The sequence below is a fragment of the Callorhinus ursinus genome, unplaced genomic scaffold, assembly GCF_003265705.2.
Source record: "Callorhinus ursinus isolate GAN/ISIS: 27379988/994484 unplaced genomic scaffold, GSC_fseal_2.0 scaffold43, whole genome shotgun sequence".
NCBI lineage: Eukaryota > Metazoa > Chordata > Mammalia > Carnivora > Otariidae > Callorhinus > Callorhinus ursinus.
Window position 1 is genome coordinate 239,460 of NW_027397105.1, and position 13,068 is coordinate 252,527.

The 13,068-nt window shown below is 44.4% G+C and overlaps 1 protein-coding gene across 5 annotated transcripts in view; it reads right to left on the reverse strand.

Moving 5' to 3' along the window:
* Positions 1–13,068, reverse strand: part of UBE2G1 (ubiquitin conjugating enzyme E2 G1) — a 100,390-nt gene that overhangs the window by 12,212 nt on the left and 75,110 nt on the right. For all 5 annotated transcript variants that reach the window (XM_025864046.2, XM_073881518.1, XM_025864044.2 and 2 more), the window contains 3 exons: positions 10,488–10,585; positions 4,317–4,495; positions 447–568 (listed from right to left, as the gene is read on the reverse strand). In XM_025864046.2, the coding sequence (XP_025719831.1) occupies positions 482–568; positions 4,317–4,495; positions 10,488–10,585 (364 nt within the window). In that variant the 3' untranslated portion in view covers positions 447–481. The remainder of the gene's footprint in view (positions 1–446; positions 569–4,316; positions 4,496–10,487; positions 10,586–13,068) is intronic.

A 13,068-nucleotide genomic window follows, 5' to 3' on the forward strand; every position in this document is an offset into this window, starting at 1 on the left:
CACTTCTCCCTCTCCCTCTGTGCTCTCTCTCTCTCTCTGTCTCTCAAGTAAATAAAATCTTAAAAAAAAAAATTAAGAAAGAAGACATGGAAGATAGATGTTTAATGGTCTTGCCAGTTTATTACAAAATATGATCTTCCTTTAAAAAAAAAACCTTAGGAAGTGAAACTTCGTGTCACCCTTTACTGTGAGCCACACTGAAGCAAGTACCATCAGTGAGAAGATAGAGGTCACGCCCCCACACTGGCCAGTGAGACACAGACGTCTAGTGCAGCACAACGCACGGGGGTCACACGGTTTCTGAGAAAACAACAGACCACTGGACACTCCCACTAAAGAAATGAGGCTAGTAAAATCAGGCACTTCAAATATCCAAACCACACAACTTCCAAAAATGTATATGCCATTTATCACAAGGCAAGAGTAGGATTTTAAAATGAACTCACCCTGAAATAATGAAGTTACAGCTGTTGAATAAATGTCACTCAAAAGCAGTCTCTTGGCTTTTTCTTACACAGCGGGCAACTTTCCTTTTGAATTCTCCATTTCTGTCTTCCCTCCATTCTTTCTGTAGATACAAAAGTAACATGAAGTGACTTTATCCAAGCTCCTATTACAATCTCAAATACTAGTTTTAATCTTGAATGTAATGCTTTGGCATCATGCACACTTTTAAAATGCTGAGAAGTTGGTAAGGCTGAAAAGTTGGTAAGTCAGAAAAGTAGTCAAAAAGTATTTTTGCGAGACACTCTGCTGGGACACAAGAGCAGAAATCCCTTAACCTGTACATTCTCCGAAAGAAAGAAGTCCACAGGGCGCCTGGGTGGCTCAGTCGTTAAGAGTCTGCCTTCGGCTCAGGTCATGATCCCGGGGTCCTGGGATCGAGCCCCGCATCGGGCTCCCTGCTCAGTGGGGAGCCTGCTTCTCCCTCTCCCACTCCCCCTGCTTGTGTTCCCTCTCTCGCTGTGTCTCTGTCAAATAGGTAAATAATAAAATCTTTAAAAAAAAAAAAAAAAAAAAAAAAGGACAGTTTCATATTACTGGAAAAGGCCTTACAGGTAAGCTATTCAGGCCACGGGAAGGACTGCCGGCTCCCTCTGGAGGCTCCAGAAACTACAGCTGACACAAAGGCGAAATTTCTTCTGGAAAACCAAAAGCAGATGGCAGAGAAATGAAACATGGAGCAGAGGAGAGAAGTCTCCCTGAAACCAGAGCAAGGGAGGGACAGGGCCGACCGAACAGAAGGCACAGTTTAGACAGAGTCACTAAGATGCAGGAATGAAAACAGAGATACAACCCAGCAGTCTGGCATTTTCCTCCCACCTATATCCAAAAGTCTAACACTTTCCTGAAAGAGTGATGACCATTTCGGTACAATGAGAGACACTTCTATGAAGAGCTCTCGTAGGGCCACTAGCGTGGGGCCGAGGACGGAACCGCCTCTTGTCTGGAGCTCAGGGTCTGGCTCACTGCCCGCACACTGGAGACTGGGGCTGACGCTATGCGTGTGCACGTGCTTTCCTGGACCTGCATGTCCTGTCATCTGGAGTCATGCATGCACAGCTGTGTGGAAAGCCTACAGGGTTCTGGCACAGACTTCAAAATACAAAAGAAACACAAAGGAAAACATTGGCCTCAGAGAATGACCAGAATTTAACTTTGAAAAATTTAATTAGAACTTGCACAAGATGGAAGAACTATTAACTTCATCAAACAGCGACAAGATTTTATGAAAAAGGAAATTAATGCAGAAAAGAACAAGCTCCTTAAAATTAAGAGTAACACCACCAAAATGAGAATTCAATAGGAACTCAGAATCAGCACAAGTTTAGATGAACCAGAGTACAAGAATCAATCCGGGCAGCGGCTACAAATCCAAAGGAAGGAAGGAATATACACTCGAATAAAAAATTAATAAAAAACAAGGAGGAAAGAATACTACACATGAGGGAAACTTCCCAGAGCTGAAGTCCTGCAAGTACACACCGACCACAGGAGTCCCCCCGCTACCCCCCCAGCCACGGCTACGCTCTGTGGGCTCAGTTGCCCACAGCCGGCCCTGGTCTGTCCAGGAGCAGACGGTCCCCCTTCTGACGTAACACCAGAAGGTCAACAGGAGCCTCAGAGTCACTCGCCCTGCTTCATCTCGTCGTGCGGGCACATGGTCCCCTCACAAGGGTGGCAAGCACAGGACGCTGAGGTACTGAGACCCACAGCACACGGCTTTTATTGCAGTGTACTGTTATAACCGCTCTATTTTTAGTTATCGCTGTAATTCTCTCACTGAGCCCATAAGCTGGACTTTATCATGTGTATGTACATACAGGAAAAAACCTGATGCACATAGGATTTGGTACTGATCCCCGGTTTTAGGCATCCACTGGGGGACTCAGTAACACACCACTGATGAAGAAGGGGGAGTACTGTACAGAAGTGAAAAATCTTAAAACTCTACACAACAACGTGAAATTTTGAAGACCAAGAATCAGAAAAGAACCGGAAGGGAACAGGGAAAACAGAGGAAGAAAGAAACGGTCACCCACAAATGCAGAAGAGTCAGTCACGCATCAACTTGCTCATCGGCAACAATAAATGCGAAAAGATAAATTCTGTAGAAATCTGCATTCCTCCCCCAGAATTCTACAAACTGTCACTCAAGTATGAGGGTAGGATAAAAAACGCTCCGAGACAGGTTAAGGACCCAGGTCTTAATTCCGACATAGCCTTCCTGAAACACGACTCTCAGATGAGGTACAACAACAGAAAGAAGTTAACCAAGAAAAAAGAAAGAGGGTCCAGGAAACAGACAATCCCATCCAGAAGAGCAGGAAGGGGAAGTCCAAGGGAGACAGACATGCAGCAGTCTGAGCCAACCTAATCCGGAGCCCAAGGAGGGAGGGGTCCAGGAGAGGGATGGCCAAGAAAAATGGGGGTCTCCTGGAATAGCTATCACTGACTGAGAGGTCAGAAAAGCAAACAAACAGAACACCTATGAAAACATGGCGAGGTGTACCATGCGAGAGGGAAGAGCAGATGTGAAAGGTAAATGCAACTATGAGCAACCTGTGGCTTAAACAGGAGACAACTGGTTAAATTCAGCAAGAGCAGCAGTGGATTTCAAGCAGTAATCAGTGACAATGCGTGGCCCGTGGTGTGCAGATCTGAGTCCCATCTGCATAGTTCAGCTTCGAGCAGCATCGGGCAAGGGCTGCCCTTTCTCAGGAGTCCTTGTGGTGCCAGGACTCAGCTGCTCTGAAGAGTTAATAACTTTTGCATATTCATACTTTCAGGTACTTGCTCTTAATTTATCCTTAAGTTTAACCTTTATGAAGATTAAGATACAATTTGTCAGTTCTGATCTTATTACAGAGAGTTATAGTTGAGCATGAATCAAAATAAACAAGAATTAGTTCTCCCTCAAAATGATTCCACAGGATTTCTTCTCCCCTCCCGCCTCTTACACAGTGCTTGGACCGACACTCGACTAAATAAAAAGCTAGGATGGTTTTCTGTCAATTTTTTACTTCAATTTGATCACTAAATATAGAAATGCAAAGGCATACATTTGAAAAAGGTTTATCAAAGTAGTGTTTTTCTACATAACTATATACTATCACCCAAGGTTTGTATTAGTTACCTATATAAAAGTTACCGAAATAGAAAAGTGAATTTAATCTCCTGGCTTTGATACATACTAACAAAAGTTCTAAGAATAAGAATTACAATGAAAGGTTTTTCAAAGGAGAAGGCTGAGGAACTAGGCTATTATCCAGAGTAAAGGAGACTAATAAAACATGAATACAAAATAAAATGTGGGTTCCCAGATTCTGGATTAAAAAAAAAAAAAAGCAGGTATGAGGAACAATACTGGAGAAATCTGAGTATGGGCTGAGTATGCATGGAACAGTACTGAATCAATGACAGACTTGTGCTGTGGGCATGAGAAAGGGTGCCCCTGTTCTCAGGAGAGGCCACTGAAGTGTTTACACGTGGAGGGTCAGGGCATCAATAAAGACTTCTCAAACAGTTTAGGGGGGGAAATGTAAAATCGCACAACTGGTGAATCTAGGTGAAGCGTGTTTATAGCTATAGCTCCTTATTCTTAAAGGAGGCAGGTTCAAGTATTCAAGTATTCAGGGGTAAAGCTTAAGTAAGTCTGTAACTCATTTTTGTACGGATTCAGGAGAAACAAATGTATATAAATCGATCTGTAGATACACACACACACACACACGCACGCACGCACGCACACACATGCTCTCATTCTAATCAAGTGTAATTAATGGGGAGGGGAGATTTGCACATGAGGGCCTTACCGCAGCATCAACGTTAGCAGGTGAGTCTCCATTAGGGTCTGCCAGCATTGAAATGACACTAATCATGATGGTTTCCACAGTGTGAATGGGGAGCCAGCGTTCCTCTGGCTTTTCATAACCATATTTATCTTCCCCAGGCTCATGAAGAATGGAAATGCATACATCACCATTTTTATCAACTGCAAAATTAGAGAGTAAGAGTCCTGTTTAAAGTATTTAAAATAACATGGTTAAACATAAAGTGCCTATTATGGACGTGGCCCTGGCTCCCACGGTCCTTTATCAAACACTGAATATATACAGAAGATGATTTCCAAAAATGGAACCTGTTCACTTTTTACGAAGCCCACAGATTTTACCAAACAGGACCCATCTGTCAGAGCCAACAGATTCTTCCCCATTTATGCAGAACTTCAAGATACCTGGCACATAGACGGTGTCTAGCATTTTACACGCAGTAAATACAATGAATCTGCTGTTTGTATATAAAGTATACGATCCAAATACCAGAACTGAGTCTCTATGTAATGATTTCCTAGACTCCTCACTAACTTGCTGATCTAAATTGGTGACAAACATCTAGAGACTCTCCTAAGAAAAAAATGAGAAGTAACCTCATAATGCACTTTTTAAATCACATAAAGGCAAAATTACATTTTCAGGAAAAGGAGTGCACCCAAATTTGCAAAAGGAACATGTCATATTGCCAGTGAAAATTCATCAACCTTAAATGACATTCATGAGGCATCTTTTCTATAAAACTAGGATTTAAAATCCAAGTCACAAATTAGTTGTTGATCAAAACAAAGGTGAACTTGGAAACCACCAGCTCATTTATATCACACAAATACTCCTTATTGGTGAAACTACCAAAATCATCACTAATCTTTTATGGTGAAATCTTTTTCTCCACTGCAAAATACAAAATAATAATAGTAAAATAAAGTATACTTATTTGGAAAATGTTAGGAAAGACAGAAAAATATAAGAATTTTTGGTGTAAAAAGTCTTTCAACCAAATGTCCAAATCCCATCAAAAAAAAAAAAAAAATCAATGGCAATATGTATGTCTATTCCATTCCTAACTTTCTACCTAAGTCTAACAGATTTTTTTAAAGATTTTATTTATTTATTTGAGAGAGAGAGCGAGCGAGCAAGCGAGAAAGCACAAGCAGGGGGAGCAGCAGAGTGAGAAGGAGAAGCAGGCTCCCCGTGGAGCTCCATCCCAGGACCCTGGGGTCATGACCTCAGCTGAAAGCAGACGCTTAAATGACTGAGCCACCCAGGCGCCCCCAGATTTGTGACTGGTATAATTCTGAAGGTTATTTTTCATCTCCTGACTTGGGCACTTCCCCTGTTGTTAAAAGCTCTGGGGAAGCCGAGCCAGAGTCTATGCATACTGCTGCTCTCCAACAAACCCTTCCTGAATGCGTGCACACGGGTGCACAAGCGCAGACGGTGACAGGTGCACTCATGCCCCAGGCCCCCACCTCCCAGTAAAATCTGCTGAGTGCAGTAACTAGATCTAGAGGCAGGAAAAGTAACAACAAACTGCAAGCACACTGCAAAGTTCAACACAAAATGCTTTTACCATCTTCTTTAATTTCCTCACGCATTACATAAAGAGGACTTTCTCCAAGTCATTTTCTTTGAAAAAATGGTATTAAATGTTTCTATAAAACTCTATCAGAGAGAATCAATTTAAGATCCATTTTCCTTTTTTGGAAATTACTGTTATAATCCAGCATCTTTAAATTTTTTACCTCGAGTCCTTTCATTTAAAACATAGTGTTTTTTTTTTAAAGATTTTATTTATTTATTCATGAGAGACGGGGGGGGAGAGAGAGAGAGAGAGAGAGAGAGAGAGAGAGAGAGAGAGAGAGAAGCAGAGGCAGAAGCAGGCTCCCAAGGAGCAGGGAGCCCGATGCGGGACTCGATCCCAGGACTCTGGGATCATGACCTGAGCCGAAGGCAGTCGCTCAACCAACTGAGCCACCCAGGCGTCCTAAACATAGTTATCTTAAATGAAAGGTTTTTAGGCTTCAGACCTATTACCAAATTACAGTTTAAAATGTGAAATACAGGTGGGACGCCTGGGTGGCTCAGCGGGTTAAGCATCCGACTCTTGGTTTCAGCTCACGTTATGATCTCAGGGTCCTGAGATCGAGCCCCATGTTGGGCTCTGTGCACAGTGGGGGCTCTGCTAGAGATTCTCTCCCTCTCTCACTAAAATAAATAAATAAATCTTTAAATTAAAAAGGTGAAAAGTAACCTGGTTTTTCCTAAATGTTTTTGGGGCTGAAGTTTCTCCAGGTATAGAAAATACACGTTATTTCCTCTGGTGCAATATCCGTTCTTACTCTTTACTCATTTATACACACAAATGTCTAGTTTTTTCTTGCCAAATTGCGTCCTCAGTTTTCCCCACATAAGTTTTTCCTCTCGCTTTCACGCCCCAACAGTGATCTTCGCTGCCGCCCTTACTGACGTGAGGTTCATTTACAAACCTTATTCTGCATTCAGTTGCACCATTTATCTTCACTCTGTTTAGTCTTTCGGGATGGGTTATGTGTGAAACTAGAAAATTCTTGCCCCCAACACCCAGCAAATAACTGATACTATTTTTTTAAAGCCACTTGAAACTGTTTACTCCATTTGGAGTTTTAATCCCCTTTTCTAAATCCACTCCCCCATACACGGCTAGCCACCAGCCTCGGCCTCGACTACCCAAACCACATGTACCCTCCCAGTTACCCCCTCCCTGGAAGCTGTGTGTCTAAAGTGACAGAAACCCAACTGACCCCCACCCTCTCCAATGCCCAGAAGGTGGGTTCCCCCTCCCTCTCTCTCTCTCTCTCTCTCTCTCTCTCTCCTCTCCTCTCCTCTCCTTACTGGAAACTGGCTTCTGCTCCCTATCAGGATGCCACGACTGCTCACAAAATGGCCTGAACAACCTTCTCCCGGGTGCTTTTAAGTCCCCCTTTCTGGGTCACAATGAGGGACACTGTTGAGGACAACTCCCTCGGCCCCCGCGGCACACTTCTTCACTGGCTCTTGAGCCGATCTCTCACCTTCCAGTCTTCCTTAGTCGGACTTGGGACACTACACGATGCTACCCCACTCTCTGGCATTAGCCGTCTTTTCCGTGGGGAGGTTCACTCACTCTTCCCATCACAATGTTGCCCGTCCCCCGTCCCCCCCGTTTTGCTGAGCTGTAACTGACAGAGAACATGGTATAAGGTGAAGGCGCAGCACACGGTGATTTCATACACGCTCCCGCTCACCTTGATGCGGATCAGTACCAAGGCCCTACACTCACCTTTACCTAACTATCTAAGTGGAAGTGGCAAGTATACCTCAAGAAAAACAAATCCAAAACGGAACGCATCTAAGCCGCACAAAGCGAATTTTTAGCTCAGAACAGCATCTCTGACAGCTGTACTGAGACAGAGGTGCACAATTAATGGCTTCTCGCATGTTTACAGAGTTGTAAACTGTTGCCACAATCAATTTCAGAATACACGCATCACCCCAGAAAGAAACCACATACGCATTAGCAATCACCCCCCGTTCCCCACAACCTTCCCGCGAGCCTGAGGCAAGCACGAACCCAACCTTCTATCTCTAGGTTTGCCGATTCTGACAGTCCAACCTAAACGGAGTCCTACACGGTGTGGGCTTCTGGGACTGGGTTCGCTCCCCAAGTGTCATGTTTCCAAGGCTCATCCTGGCGGTGACGTGAGCCGGGGCTGCCCTCCATAATGTGTATATATTAAGAGCGGGTCTTCTCCTCATCAAATGATGGACCCTGGGGCTGTTTCTACTGTTTGACCATTATGAACACTGCTGACAGGAACATCCAAGGACAAGTGTTCTGTGGACGTGTTTTCAACGTTCTTGCTTTTCTATCTCAGAACAGAACCGCCAGACTCGTTCCCCACAGTGGGTGCACCACTTTACCATCTCGCCAGCAGTACAGGAGGGCTCGAATTTCTGTGTCCTTGCCAACACTTGTTTATCATCCGCCTTTTTGATGACAGCCACCCGGCCCATGTAAAGTGGTATTTTGCTGTGGTTTTGATGCTACAGTTGTTTGGTGGATGTTCTGTCAATTCTAAATTCTCATCTCCATCACACCGTCCACATCTGCTAGTCCACAAATGAGAGTAACTCAATTTCCCTTCCTGCTACGACTCTCCCCGTTCACGCTTCCACGGTCTCTTATCCGCAGCACTGACGAAACCCTCTCCGTGTCTCCTGGTGGCCGGTCTGGCTTTCCCTTCCAATCTTTCCTCCACGGGTGTCACCTTTCCAGAAGGAGACACAGTCAATATGAAGCTACCACACAGCTTTAAAGTGCCAGAATTTAATGAGAAACCACAGCCTAAGGAACAAAGTTTAAGCCAGGCGTTCACACAAAGTTCTGTGTAAGAATCACATTGTCTGGAAAGGCCTCCCCGACCCTCTCTTCCACTACCCAACACCATGTGGCAGCAACACTGTCCTCTCAACATCACCGTGACTTCTGCGTGTCCGTTCCTCCCCCTCGCAGGCCCGGACGCCCTCACAGGAAGGGACTGTGACGGACGAATCATCTTCACCTCCTGCGCCTTGCAGACACTCCCAGCTGGGTTTTCCGTTCGTCCCATGTCTTCGCACGCCTCCTGAGTCCCGCTCTCCCTGTGCCTGCCATCCCTGCCCCACCACCTCCTCAGGTTCCCTTCCTTCACAAAGCCTCTCCTCTCTCCAGTCAAGTCTTCATTACTTCACTGATGCCTCTCCCCTCATGGCCTGAAAAATGATTCAGCCTTAAAACAAATCCTCATCTCATGAGCTGTCCTCTTAAACCACCCAGGCCATTTTTCTCCTTCCTCCCCAAAGAAGAGAAGTCCCACGTGTTGCTCACATACGTGCTCTCACAGAGAAACTGAGGCCCACAGAGGCTCCACCTACAGCCACACAGCTAACGTGTGGTGACGCCAACACTCAGAAGCTCCGTCACATCTTCTTTTGAAATAGGTGCAAACAAATACCTCAAGTGACGGGTAAGAGAGACTGCCAAAGCCTAGGAAGAGAGGAAACAAACAGCAAAGCAAGAAGAGGCGAATGCAGTAGATTTAGGCATCCGTGCTCCATGGAGGACTATCGTTAACACGTTCTACCACAGACAGCGGAGATACTGCTCTTCCTCGGCACCGATACGAGGGGGCACAAGAACGGGGCCAGTTCCGGTCTCTCAAGACCCGTCCATTTCTCAAGCCACTGGGCTCTACTACATTCTCCACACCCTGTAATGAAGCCTCACTCGCTCGCTCACTCGCTCACTCACTCCTCTCTCACAGACTTGCTCGGACTAACACAGAAGCCTCTCTCCCTGGCAATGCGAAGTTGACTGTGAGAAGCAGAATGCAGGAGAGCACAGGAGTCAAAAAACGACAACTCTGATTACAAAATACTTACAGTCAAAATACTTAGGGAGAGAAATGCTTACAAAAGCTCTATCACAAAAAACAAGGCCAAAAGTTCAGGGAGACTGTGTACACACACAGTTTATCTAGCCTAACCTTTGACTCACAAAGTGGATTTTAAATGGTAGCACATCTTTGGGTAAAGAAAATTCAGAGTCACCACATCTCAGGCACAGCAGGACTGGATGCTTTCCAAGCTTCAAACACAAAGTACAGCATCCAATGTCACCGAGTCAGTCACCTTCTGAGGCAGGCAGGACACTCCCTTTTTAACAGCTAATATAGGTAACAAGTTAAGAGCTGCCCGTGGCCTAAGAGTGAAGATGAGAAATACAATTTTTAAAACCAGGTTTAGTTACTCCTGTACTCTCCGTAATAGACAACGAGTCACCTAATACCTTGGAAATGATCTCGACTGTAAGAGCTGTATTCATGGCAAGTATCACCCAATAACCTTGCCTCTAGTCTGGAACATCAGGAGTCTCAAAAAGAGCTGAAAACTAAGTAAGTATTTTTTATATGATGTCTATGCCTGCTGTTCTAAACAAGCTAATACATGGCCAAATACATAATGAACACAGTGAACTTAGTACAAAAATCCCAAAGTAACTTCATTGAGGACCACATCTTTCTTAGGGACCCTGAAAACCTCAGTGACAGGCATCATATTAGCAAATGTAAAAGTAAAACTAGATAAACTTACCATTTGGGTGCCAGATTTCTGTAATGAATTTCATTTTAGGAGGCCGGAGGGGATAATCTTTTGGGAAAGTGAGATGAGCCTTAAAAACACCACCTTCACTGGAAGAAAAACAAAAACATGTTCTTGCCTGTAAATTCCTGCATATCAACAATTATTAAAACAAACATAAAGCAAGGGTGCGAGCGCTCACACTATAAATGAAGTGAATTAATAACCTGGATCTCAAGCAGATCGTCTGCACACTCAGTTTAATAGCCTGGCAACACCCACGACTTTACCGAGCTCCCGAGAAGCTAGGAAATGAAAGAAACAGCCGGCCTTAAACCGGCATCCGCATCAGATCCCATGACTGTTGTGCTAAACGACCTGTATCACTTCCCATGGCACTAATCTAAGTCCAGAGGCTAACTGCCCATCAGCTCTCCGTGTGGATCTCCAACTACCACCCTTCCCTCCATCCCAGCCCGTCTCCTTTCTGTTCTGCAAGCACAATAAGCTCTTTCTCACTCAGAACTTACACATAATTTGTTTGCTCCCTGTGTGGAAAGATGTGCTGACCTTCCAGTCATCCATTCATCTCATCCTTTAACAAATATTTCTTCAGCCTTTACATGTCAGACACTAGCAGTGAACGAGGTATAAAGTCTCTCAAGGAGTTTATACTCCAGTGACTTTCCAAAGTAGTGCCGTCCAACAGGGCTTCCTGCACACTGGAGACGCTCTATAGGCATACTGTCCAAGATGGCAGCCACTAGGCCCTTGAAATATGGCTGGTGCAACTGAGGAACTGAGTTTTTCATTTTTTTTAAAGATTTATTTATTTATTTGAGAGAGAGCAAGCGCACAAGGGGAGGGGCAAAGGGAAAGGGAGAGAGACATTCTCAAGCGGACGCCACTGAGCACAGAGCCCGACGTGGGACTCGATCTCATGACCCTGAGATCATGACCTGAGCTTAAACCAAGAGCCAGTCATTCAACCGACTGCACCACCCAGGTGCCCCTGAACTTTTAATTTTATTTAATTTAACAGCACATATGGCCAGTAACTGCTGTATTAGTGCAGTCTTAGATCAGTGCCATTTACTTAGGAACTGTTCTTGAAGGACTGTCAAAACAGTACAATGAGTTGTACTATGTTAACATCAAAAACCAATGAGATCAAGTCAGCCTCATGGGGCATATAACTAAGCTCATGCATTATGTCGTTAGTACTAGCCATTTTCTGTGCTTGAAATACCCTTCTCCCCTTGTCATCATTTAGAACTCAGCTTTGGGGCACCTGGGTGGCTCAGTCGGTGAAGCGTCTGCCTTTGGCTCAGGTCATGATCTCGGGGTCCTGGGGTCGAGCCCCGCGTCGGGCTCCCTGCAGAGCGGGGAGTCTGCTTCTCCCTCTCCCGCTGCCCCTCCCCTGCTCGTGCTCACTCGCTCACTTGTATTACATAAATAAGATCTTAAAAAAAACAAAAAACAAAAAACTTAGTTTCAACGTTACCTCTTGAGACTTCCCTTGACTCCCCAATCTTAACTCTCTGCTGTGTCCCTCTGGTACACTGACCCCCTTTCATTTCTTTATTCCAACATCTATTTGCACATCTGATTCTTTTACTGTTCAGTGTACACTCCATCAGAGCAGGGTCATGTGCTGATGTTTGTGTCAGACCAGCGAGAAATGGAATTCTCAGCTCCTTAAATGGTTTCCATTCACTGAACAAATATACATTGACTACCTACTTGTGTGAGGCACTGTTTTACATAAAATAATCAAACAGAAAACGACATTAGAGATCACTGGTTTCACAAGCACTTACCATTTTGGTGGCAGAAGAAACTATCAAGCAAAATATCACTAATAGCTACTGGAATGATATGAGCAATCTAATATTAAATTTTTAAAAAACCAAGTATGTATAGAATAAGCCCATTTGTCCTTAAGAAAGAAAAATGGGGGTATGCTTCTAATACAGACAGAAAACCTTCTGCAAACACAGCCCCAGTACATAGCAGTGGTTAACTTTGGAGCCAGGATTACGGGGATCTTTTCCTTTCTGCTTTGTACATTTCAATATAGACTGAATTTTTAACCACAAGCAAGTATTAATTTTTATTGCCTTTTTCTGAGCATAAAGGATTTGGGAGGGGGGGAGAAGGGGGTACTTAAAAACAGAGAGGCAGATCATTAATACCAAATACCTCTGAATACCTAGGGAAGGCCAATGGGCTCCCAGCACACAGGGTAACTGTGGTAACACCACTGTGGTAAAAGCAACAGGAGAAGGCCACACAGGGTGAAAGAGAGAATGGGGTGGTCAAGGACAAGCATGATGACAATTTAAAAAGTTTGACAGTTAAAGAAGAGGATAATTAGATGGGGAAACAGCACAAATGCAAGGCTTTAAAAAGGAGGGGGAAAAAAATACCCTAATTTGTTTACAAGGAGATGGGAAGGTGCTGGTAGAAAGACTAGAGACACTAGAAAAAGAACTGAGCCATTGGAAGAAGAAAGAAAGTAAGGGGAGCGAGGGGCCTCGCCAAGAAAAAGAAAGAACATCTTTTCCTTTTGCACTGGAAGAAAAACAGACTG